We start from the raw sequence: 10,126 nt of genomic DNA, 5'->3' as shown, positions 1-10,126 counted from the left end.
CTTTTCGTAGTTTTCAAATAAAAATCTGTAAAGTTAAAAAAAAGCTACCTGTACAGGCACGAACCTGACATTAACATTATTGTATCGTGTCATCCAACCCCACAGAGCCAGACCGAGGACCCACCTTTAGCTCGGACCTTCAGCTGCTCTGGAAGAAACTCAGTTTTCCAAGCTCACAGCGTCTAAGAGTAGATGCTAAACAGAGCATGAATGCCGGAATGTGCGACTATTTGAAACCGGGGGGAGCATGCTATGAGCGGGAATGGCAGTACGGCAGAAAAGTGATAAGTGGTCTGGGTGCTCAAATTCGTATATGTTTCAGAAATGTCACGCGGTTTCAACTGCATTCCGACAAGTTTTGTATTAAAGGTGCACTTCAGATAAACCTGAACGTCTTTTTACCGCGAGAACTCTATCTCTACGTTCCTAGCATCCTTAGAAACTCCGAACTATTGTTCTGTGCGGCAAATTTCTCTAATTTAAATCGGATGAAATGTCCCAGCTCCCGCCTTTTTTGAACTCTCCGCTGACAGCAGGAGGAGCCAGCGAACTCGTGGATTGGCTTTCTGCCAGTCCCGTGTCTGCTTGCCGCTCTGCCACCGACGGAGTGATACGTAGCGATCGGCGAAAGCAAAGAGTCCACGCATATTTTTATTTCCGGGTGCCTAATTTGCAGCTATGTTGTGTGTGACTGGATAAATTTATTCCCGGAAACCGAAAACAAAATAAAATCCAAAGTGAATCCCCCAAGAGACCGCCTGAAAGGCTGTCCACGCGTTAGTTGACTCCTTCCTTCAGCGGTGAGTCATAAAAAGGCGGGAGTCTGAACGTTTAATGAGATTTAAATTAGGGAAATCGGTCGCACAGGACAATAATTTGATGTTTCTAGGAATGCTTGGAATGTGCAGATCAAGTTTTCGTGATAAAAAGACGAATTCAGATTTCTCTTTTGAGTATCCTTAAATTTACAGCCCATTAGGCGGCAACAGTATAATTCTTGCCATTTCGGGATTTTTTTGTTGGAAAATTTTTCCGCTCTATTTTCGTTGAGACGTTTTCTTCATGCAGCACTAGTCATTGACTGCCGAGATTATTGCCTGTAAAGACCAGAAAGAAACAACTGTGCTGTTTTTTCTGCAATGAGAGCGAATTTGGTGATTTTTGCGGGAGCATTAAGAACTAAAAATATGCAATGAATTGAACACTGCCATTTTCTTGCTCCCTATGGAATAACTCTTCACCTAGACCTTGTTTCTTCTCGATTGCAAAGCGGGTGGAAAGCGGGTAGTGGCGGCCGGAGTCGCCACTGGCCAGAAATATGATTGGAGTAAAGGCTTTAGTTACTATGTTGGTGACTACAGAGGCGCCGATTAAAGCGCTGCATCCAGCGCAAATTACTTTTTCCACCGCTGGCCTCCTTGGCGCATAAGCCAAGTGAAACAAGGAGATGAATTTCACTGCTGCTGAGTTGCTAGGATGTGCATCGGACGCTTCGTTCTTCGTTCACCTAATGCGTCTCTCTGAACTGAAGGAATCTCGAGCGCGGGCGGTACAGAGAGAGAGAGAGAGAGAAAAACTTTATCATGGCAAGTGTGTTTAGACCCCCTTGGGTCCCTGGACCACCGCACGGTCCCACTCTACGTCGTAACGTTCATGCGGTGTTTGTCCATGACGTCGGCACCCCGAAGCACCGCAGCAAGCTGCGATGGCGGGTCCGGAGACGAGAGCACGACCTCCCAGTCCTCCCAACTTGATAACGCGGGCTGTCCCTGCGGGGGAGGATCAGCAGGGCAGGCGAAAAGGATGTGGGAGAGTGTGGCGTGAGGGTCGCCGCACAGGGTGCATGCAGGGGAGGTGCCACAGTAGTGGGATAGCAGCTGAGGGGATGAGAGAGAGCGGGTCTGGAGGCGTCTCCAGAGGATCTGTTGGGAATGGGTAAGGGAGGGGTGTGGAGGAGGGTAAGTCCGACGGTCCAAGCGGGGCATTTGCGTGAGCTCTGCAAAGGTGTGCGCCCGCTCTCTCGAGAAACCTGGACCGAGGCCGTCCTGAGCCCGGCAAATCAAACCTCGGGCCAATTTATCGGCAGCCTCGTTTCCTGGATTCCCAGAGTGAGCCGGCACCCACTGGAGCTCTACCCTGCGTGGTAAGTTTTTGGAGGGGGTGTTCAACAACTTCCAAGCAGGGGCGTGAATCCTGCCTCTCGCGAAGTTGAACAGAGCCGTTTTGGAGTCGCTAAAGATGTAGTTTGCATTGGAATGTACAAGGGCTAGGGCGATGGCGGTTTCCTCTGCCTCCTCAGACGTACAGCCCGAGGGAAGGCGGTGTGTGAGGGGCTGTGCTAGGGCTGGATTGTAACCAACTGCTACAGCTTCATGAGTTGTGCACGCGGCGTCTACCCAAATGGCGTCCTGGGCTTGTCCGTAATACTTGTGTAGGGCCGTAGCGCGAGCCATGCGGCGAGGGATGTGGTACTGGGGATGAATGTTCCGGGGAAGGGGTTTCACAACGAGGGGGGTATGAATGTGTCGAGGAATGGCTATAAGGGATGTCTGATTAGCGGGAATGTTGATGCGAAGGGAAGCGAGGATATGCCTGCCAGTTGCGCTCGCGGCAAGTCTTAGATACTGTGTCTGAAGGTGCGCGTCTACTAGTTCCTGAATGGTGTTATGCATGCCTAATTCAAGGAGCTTGGCTGTGCTAGTGCTGCGGGGTAGGTTTAAGGCTGCCTTGGTTGCTAGACGAATCATGGCGTTCACTCGCTCTGTTTCTATGCGGTTCAGCTTAAGATATGGGGTGGCGTATAAAATGCGGCTAAGCGTAAAAGCATGCACTACTTTCATGCTGTCCGCTTCGTCTAAACCTTTGTGCAGGGAGGATACGCGGCGTAGAAGTTGCAACACGGATTGCGTGGAGGCCTTGAGTGTTTTAAGGGTATGATCATTGCGTCCGGAATCCTGCAAGTAAAGGCCAAGGATACGGAGGGTGGGGGTGACGGGGATAGGGGTTCCTTGCAAAGTGATTTGAATGGGCGAATTAGCTGCAGATTTCCGTCTTATGAGGAGAAGCGCGGATTTAGAGGGGGAGCATTCGAGCCCAATAGATGACGCATGAGCGGAGATGGTGTCAGCTGCTAATTGAAGAGTTTCCTTAATTTCTCCATCAGATCCGTGAGTGGTCCATGCCGTAATATCATCAGCGTACAAGGTATGCCTTAGGTGTGTGATGAGAGCGAGTTTATGAGCTAGGGGGATGAGAGCAATATTAAATAGAAGGGGGGAGAGGACCGCGCCTTGGGGTGTTCCAAGCTCGCCGAGTGTATAGGGTGGTGTGCTCAGCTCAGCTATGTGCAGGGAGGCAGTGCGGCCCGAGAGAAAGGCGCGAACGTAGTTGTAGGTATTTGAGCCTACCTGTAGTGCCTGTAGTTCTCGCAAAATGGCATCATGTCGAATCCTGTCAAATGCCTTTGTGAGGTCAACCGCCAGAATAGCTTTAGTGAGGTGGGGGATCGTGTCATCAAGCACGTCATGTGTAATTTGTAGTAGGGCATCCTGTGCTGATAGATGCGCACGAAAGACCACCATGCTGTGCGGAAAAAGGTGGTTGTCTTCCATGTACGTGGTTATTCGGGCAAGAATTATGTGTTCGAATGCCTTGCCGAGACAAGATGTCAGAGAAATTGGTCGGATATTCTCTATGTTGATGGGTTTGTGGGGTTTAGGAATAAATATGATTTTTCCATGCTTCCAGGTGGCAGGGAGTGTACCTGACTTCCAGCACTCGTTAAAGTGGGTGACTAGATGAGATATGGAGGCATCGTCAAGGTTTCGGATGGCAGCATTGGTAATTTGATCTTCCCCGGGTGCAGTATTGCGTAATTTCAAAAGGGCTGCCCGAAATTCCGCCTCTGTAATAGGGGCGTCAAGCTGGGGTTGAGGTGGACCCGTGTATTCGGGGTGCTTGCAAGGGTCACCTGGGGTGGTATATGTTGATTTCACCTGCGCGAGGAAGGCGTTCGTGTCCTGCCTGTGGTTATGAGTAAGGCGGCGAATGCTAAGGCGTGTCTGGGTTTTAGATTTCGTGGGGTCTAGCATGTGGCGTAAGAGGTGCCAGGCACGGGTTGTGGAGAGATTGCCGCGGAGATTGTCACAAATCTGATTCCAGTTAGCTTTGCAAAGAGTGGTACTGTGGTGTTCTATTTGGGTCTGAAGCTGTGCCAGTTTGAGTTTTAGTTTCCTATTGTGTTTTTGAGTTTTCCATCTGTGTGTTATGCGTTCTTGAGCTTGAAGGAGGTGCGCGAGCTTACTGTCAATTACGGGGGTGTCTGGGGTAGTGTCTAGCGTTTGGGTATGTTGGCGAATGTCCTCCTGTAACTGGGCAGTCCATGTGTCTAGGTCGAAGGGTACCTGTGTTGACTGTACATGTTCCTGGCGAAATTTTCGTAGCTGGTCCCAATTAGTTTGTCTAACGGTAAATTTGCGCTGAGGGCGGCGATAGCTTAGTGTTATGCGAATTAGGTGGTGGTCGCTGCCTAGTGTGGTTTGGGTTCTTTCCCACTGGAGGTGGGCCACATTTCTTCCAAGCGTGAGATCTGGGCTGGTATCTGTAGTAACACTGTTACCAACCCGCGTAGGCAGGCTGAAATCATTAAAGATGGACAAGTGGAGCACCATCATTTCATTGCAGAGAACTGTGCCTCTGTGGTTTGTGCGCCGATAGCCCCATTCCACGTGTGCGCAGTTGAAGTCACCAGCAATGAGTAGGGGATTTGATCCAGCCAATTGCGTCACGGATTTGAGGAGTGGAGGGAGTAGATTAACTGGCTGCCGTGGTAGAAGATAGCAGTTAAGAACGAACAAGGGAGATTGAGCAGGGGTTGGAGGTAAAATTTCGATGAAGGTGTGAGCGATAGGTGTGGTAATTGTGTGTTCCATGTAATGCAAAGAGTTGCAGACGTATGTGACCACCCGAGGAAGATCAGTAGAGTCCGAGGGGATAAGAGCGTATCCTGGAAGTTGTTTGCAAACGTTTGCGTCCTGAATTGCGATGATGTCTGGTGGGGATGAGGAGGTAGCGATAATCTGCAGCAGAGGATCGCGCTTACGCCGAAAGCCCCTGCAGTTGCAGTTCCATTGAATAATATGTAAAGAATTATGGTCCGTCGGAGGGGCCATGCTGTAGGGTGGAGGGGCGAAGGAGGGGTGTGGAGGGTGGCACTGTGGGAGGAGAGGCCGGTGAGAGGCTATGAACAAGGAGAGGTAAACGCTCCTCTACCTTGGCCATGATGCTAGTTATGACAGTAGCCATTAAACGGGTAATGGTAGTTTCAATCAGAATTTGGCACTGTGCAGTGACCTGTGCAGTAATGCGCTCTGCGAGCCTAGCTTCTAAGTTTTTGGCGAAGTCCTGAAATTTTGCTTCCAAGTCTATGGGTTGTGCTGGCGTCTCATCAGGCCTCCTCTTTTTCGAAGGAGGTTCGACAGGTGGCAAGGTGGGTGGAGAGGATGAGGGTGGAGGAGTTGGGGGTACAGCGCGGGTGGAGGTAGAGATGGCTGCCTTGAGCTGCCTTACCTCTTCCCGCAGAGCAGGCACTTCGTGGTCCTGGGAGGTCGGCGAATGAGTCCTGGCGGCCTTGGAGGCCCACGTAGAGGTAGTGGGAAGGGTCGTTTGCAGCAGCGGGGGAAAGTCCTTCTTGCTAAAGGGCTTTGTTTTCTGTGGCGGCGGGCTGCGTTGTTTCGGAGTTGTATGTCTTGCCTTGCATGAGCCGGTACCCGTGAGGTGCTCGCCCCCACACAGAATGCAGATCGGGATGCAGGAAGGAACAGCTTGCGGGTCATGCTTGTCCCCGCACCGCGTGCAGAGACCAGTCTTGGGGTGGGGGCAGACATCATATCTGTGGCCCGGTCGGCGACAGTTGGTGCAGGCATCTGGACTGCTCTTGTACGCCGTGCATCTATAAACCACACTTATGTAGCGTATGGTATGAGGGACTGGCCCATGCGCAAAAGTGATTAATATGGAGAGCGTCCTCCCCATTCTGCGTGCTGCGATAATATCAGCGTCCGGGTTGCGGGTCTGGAGGTCTCGTAGCATCTGCTCCGGGGTTTCCGCCCAGTAGGCCTGCGAGATGACTCCACGTACCGCTGCTGGCGGCGGTGCGATGTAGGCGGCGATAGGGTAACTGGTTCCTTGGAGCACCACTTCCTTGAGTTGGACGAGGTGCAGGGCGGTTGTCTCCTGGTAGGTAGCGACGGTGAATGTGTTATTCGTAGGATGGATCCGGAGGTGAATGTCCCCTAGGTCTCGGCCATCGGCGGTGACTTGCAGGGCTTGCATGAGGGGCTGCGCCATGGCTCCGTTCAAAGCGAGCCCGCCTCTCGGTCGAAAAACTACCCGTATAGTGCCGGGCGGGAGTGAAGCAAGGTGTTTACTTCGCTGCGAGACTGCGTGCGACACGCGCAGCTGTTGCTGTTGAGCACGGTACGTCGGCTTAAAGGGCGCAGGGGCAGCCTCGGCCTGAGCACCGACGGCGGACACGGCTGTTTGTGTGGGTCCAACCAGGGTATTCGGGCTTGGTTCTCGAACCTGGTATGCGCGGAGTACTGCGGTCCACTCACTGGGTCTGGACGTTTCAGGGTCGAGGTTGTCGCCCTGCGCTTGCACCTCCATGGCTGTTGGGGTAGGTGCGCTGCCGGTGATAGGCCTAGCCTCCAGCGAGGCGAGGCCCAGCGCGGCGGCTGGCGAGGAGCGAACTTTACGACGTCGGTGCGGTCAGAAGTGAGGACTGGATCTAGTAATGGTTGTAGCGGTTGGAAAGCGCTCACCTTTAGGAAACGTTGTACATAAGAGGTGAGCTCTTGGGCGCTTGTTGCGCATGAAAAGAAGCCGAGAAGCGGTGACAGTACCGAAAGGCCGGCGGTACAGAGAAGGTAACATGGCACTTGCGCCATGAAGCGACGGAGCTGGGGGGATGGGGGAGAGGCATTGCTTTGCGCTCGGACTTTTTAAAAGCGGATGTCTTTTCGAGCGAGACGAGTACATTTATTGCGGCAGACGGCCTAGTGTTGTCGCGCTTTCGGGAGTCTAACTTGAATAGGAAAACCTTAATTATCACTAATGAATCAAATATGTTACTCATCATCATCAGCAGCATGACAACGCCTTCTTGCAGGACAGATCTCCGCAATTGTCCCTGTCATGTGCCAGCTGCGGCCACAATATCCCCACAGGGATGACGTAGAGCAGCTGCCTCGCGTGCATGAGGACCGCGGTTCGAATCCCTTTGCCTACGTAATTGTCCACCGGATACAAAAAAAGAAAATCAGGGTGTCTGTGGAATTGCATAACTAGGCCTATAGTGCGGCCTGATCTCGGTGAGCAGAACCGATCGTACTCCCTCGCCAGAGCAGTATTTGGTTGTAGTACTCGGCCACAACCTCCTACGAAAAAAACAAAACAAAAAATGTTCCTAGTTAACGTTATTCACCTGTTTTCTGATGTCCGCCAGCGCCAGTATTACTATGTCACATAAACCGTCCTAATGGGTAAAAAAGCCTGTTTTTAAAAATTAGTGGCGGGCTGCCTTGAACCACCTGGTCAGGGAAGACAGAGGACAGCAATAGTTTTATGCAGTCACCAAATGAAGCAGACTTAACAGTTCGCAGCAGCAAGCAGTAAGATGAAAACGAGCTAGGATGTTCGCTCCGACTGACAGCGTCCGTGACATCCCCTTGTACGTAAAACCGCAGTACGAGCAGTAGGCTTGCAGAATGGTGTCTCCGAGAACAGCGTGCCGTATTGCACACTGATGCACAGAATCACAAACGAATTGGGACAGTAAGACGCACACGCATCAATCATTTCGTCTGCATCAGCGAATAACGGCAAGCGGCGGTATTCTATTCTGGCTAGAATCACAGTGGTTCCGTCCCTTTCGTGTCCTTGTTTAGCCAAGGCTCGCACAGTCAGTCATCCAAGGTGCTGCTAAGTGCAGCGCCGGTTCTGCGGCAAGCAGTTGCTGGGGGGGGGGGGGGGGGGGGGGGGAGTTTTATTACCTGGAGCGTACGACGGAAGCCTCCCGCACCGTGATTGCCGCGTCACGAACTCTGATGGGCTGCGATATTCACCGCGCCACCCATTATCAGTGTCCTTGGCTGCCCATGGCCTTATGGTGGTGCGTGACCTCTGGGGCTTGCATGCGATGACGCCCGACAAGCCTTGCTGCGAGTAAACGCTCTGTTGATGATAGCTTACGACGCCTCGCATAGACTCACCAGACAGGCGCCCAACATCCAAAGCGTTCGATTCCGTACTTGATCTTCCCTATCGACTGCTCTTGCCATCACCGAGTGCAATGACCTCGCTGTATCTGTAATCCACGCTGTGGGAATGGCTGTGAGTATAACCGAGTTAGTAAATGCGTGGTGGTTTTCAGCAAACGCCCAAGAGTGAGGTAAATTTTTCTGTTTGTGTGTGTATGTCTGTTGCAAATATATCTAAGCAAGCATGTAAATCCAAGCAAGCGTAGCTTTCCCTACATTAGGCTTCGTGGACCTCCGGTGCTGTATTTATGGAGCAATATTTGCACAAAAGGGGTTAACACTCGATCTACTAAAGTTAAGCGGATTTAATCTCCAAGTATCTGGGGCGAAACGATCCCACGTGCAGGGAGTGTCCTTAGGAAAGCAGCTAAATTAAAATGTATTGGTGCTCCTTTTCAGTTTTCGCTGTACCACCCCACATACAAAGAGGATACGAAGGCATGCACGGACCATTGCAATCCCATATGCATGAAGAATCCTTAGGATAGCCGCTGAATGAAACTTCTTTGGTGCTCCATAAGTTTCTGTCTGCCGTGGTGGCTCAGCGGTTATGGTGCTCGGCTGCTTATCCGAAAGACGGGGGTTCGATACCGGCCGCGGCGGCTGAATTTCGATGGAGGCGAAATTCTAGAGGCTCGTGTTCTGTGCGATGTCAGTGCACGGGAAAGAACCCCAGGTGGTCGAAATTTCTGCAGCTCTTCACTACGGCGTCTCTCATAGCCTGAGTCGCTTTGAGACATTAAACCTCCATAAACCAAACCAACCGTAAACTTCTTGTACTGCAGACCACATACAAGGACGATGGAAGCGAATTAAAGCAAGATGTGCTCACTGTAAGCTGAAAGTATTTCTTTAAGGCTACAAGTCAGTTAAACACCCCATTCAACAGAGCAGAAAAGCAGTTGGTTTGTCAACACGGCTCCATTTAATTCCCTTTACCCGCCTTTGTCCGGTCTATTTATTTCACTAATTAAGCCTCATATCGGCATTCCTTTCATTGATTACTCATATCGCCATCTATTGGTCTTTCGACAGTCTTTGGAGTAAAATAAAAAATGGTAAATTGGTTTTTGAGTAGGAAATGGCGCAGTATATGTGTCACATATCTCGGTCGACACCTGAACCGCGCCGTAAGGGAAAGGAAGAAGGAGGGAGTGAAAGAAGAAACGAAGAAAGAGGTGCCATAGTGGAGGTCTCCGGAATAATTTCGACCACCTGGGGATCTTTAACGTGCACTGACATTGCACAGCACACGGGCGCCTTTTGTGTTCCACCTCTACCGATACGCGGCCGCCGCGGTCGGGTTCGAATCCGGATACATCGGCTCGGTAGACGAGCGCCTTAACCACTGAGCCCCCGAGGGGGGTGAGTAAAAAAGCGCTGGAGCGCGTATATGATGGTTAAGCCTACCATAGGTCTCAAAGCTCTTGCACGTAGCTGTAATAAATCTGTAAAGGTTTGGGCGCGATAATTGAATTGATAATTGATAATCGGCCTTATGTGAATAAATCGTATAGCAATTATTTAAATATTCCAGGCAGTCGTCAAAGCGGTGAATATTTCACCTTTCAAACCTGGCATCGAAATGATTAGGTATTTTTTTTCTCATATGGAATGGAAATTTGTGACTCGCTTCCTGGATCCTTTTGCACTTCCGCTTGGACTTTGTGCGCATTTTTGACCACTGATAACGCTCCTTAATGGGAGCAAGGGTCCTGGCACTTCCTAAGTGACCCACCATGACGTCACCGTGCATGGGCGTATACTGCAAACATAAATTAGCCCGAATATGCATAGAAGTGACTGAC

The 10,126-nt window shown here is 51.0% G+C and overlaps 1 protein-coding gene across 1 annotated transcript; it reads right to left on the bottom strand.

Moving 5' to 3' along the window:
• Nucleotides 1–1,637: 1,637 nt before the first annotated feature.
• Nucleotides 1,638–6,901, bottom strand: LOC149326272 (uncharacterized). Its single transcript, XM_089563218.1, has 2 exons — nucleotides 5,569–6,901; nucleotides 1,638–1,769 (listed from the first exon to the last, which is right to left on the bottom strand). The coding sequence occupies exons 1-2, from the start codon at nucleotides 6,664–6,666 to the stop codon at nucleotides 1,638–1,640; spliced, it is 1,230 nt and encodes a 409-aa protein (XP_089419344.1). The 5' UTR covers nucleotides 6,667–6,901.
• Nucleotides 6,902–10,126: the final 3,225 nt, after the last annotated feature.

This window comes from Amblyomma mixtum, chromosome 10 (genome assembly GCF_055824585.1).
Source record: "Amblyomma mixtum isolate Tamu chromosome 10, ASM5582458v1, whole genome shotgun sequence".
Classification (NCBI taxonomy): domain Eukaryota; kingdom Metazoa; phylum Arthropoda; class Arachnida; order Ixodida; family Ixodidae; genus Amblyomma; species Amblyomma mixtum.
Note: the sequence above shows the minus strand (reverse complement) of the source record. Positions and strands in the feature narration are given on the sequence as shown.

What these genes read in the sequence shown, in the direction of transcription:
- LOC149326272 (XM_089563218.1), bottom strand. Translation starts at nt 6,666, where the DNA reads ATGGAGGTGCAAGCGCAGGGCGACAACCTCGACCCTGAAACGTCCAGA. An exon ending in TGCCTGCTCTGCGGGAAGAG is followed by an intron (nt 1,770 to 5,568) that starts GTAAGGCAGCTC and finishes CCTCCCCCGCAG; the next exon opens with GGACAGCCCGCGTTATCAAG.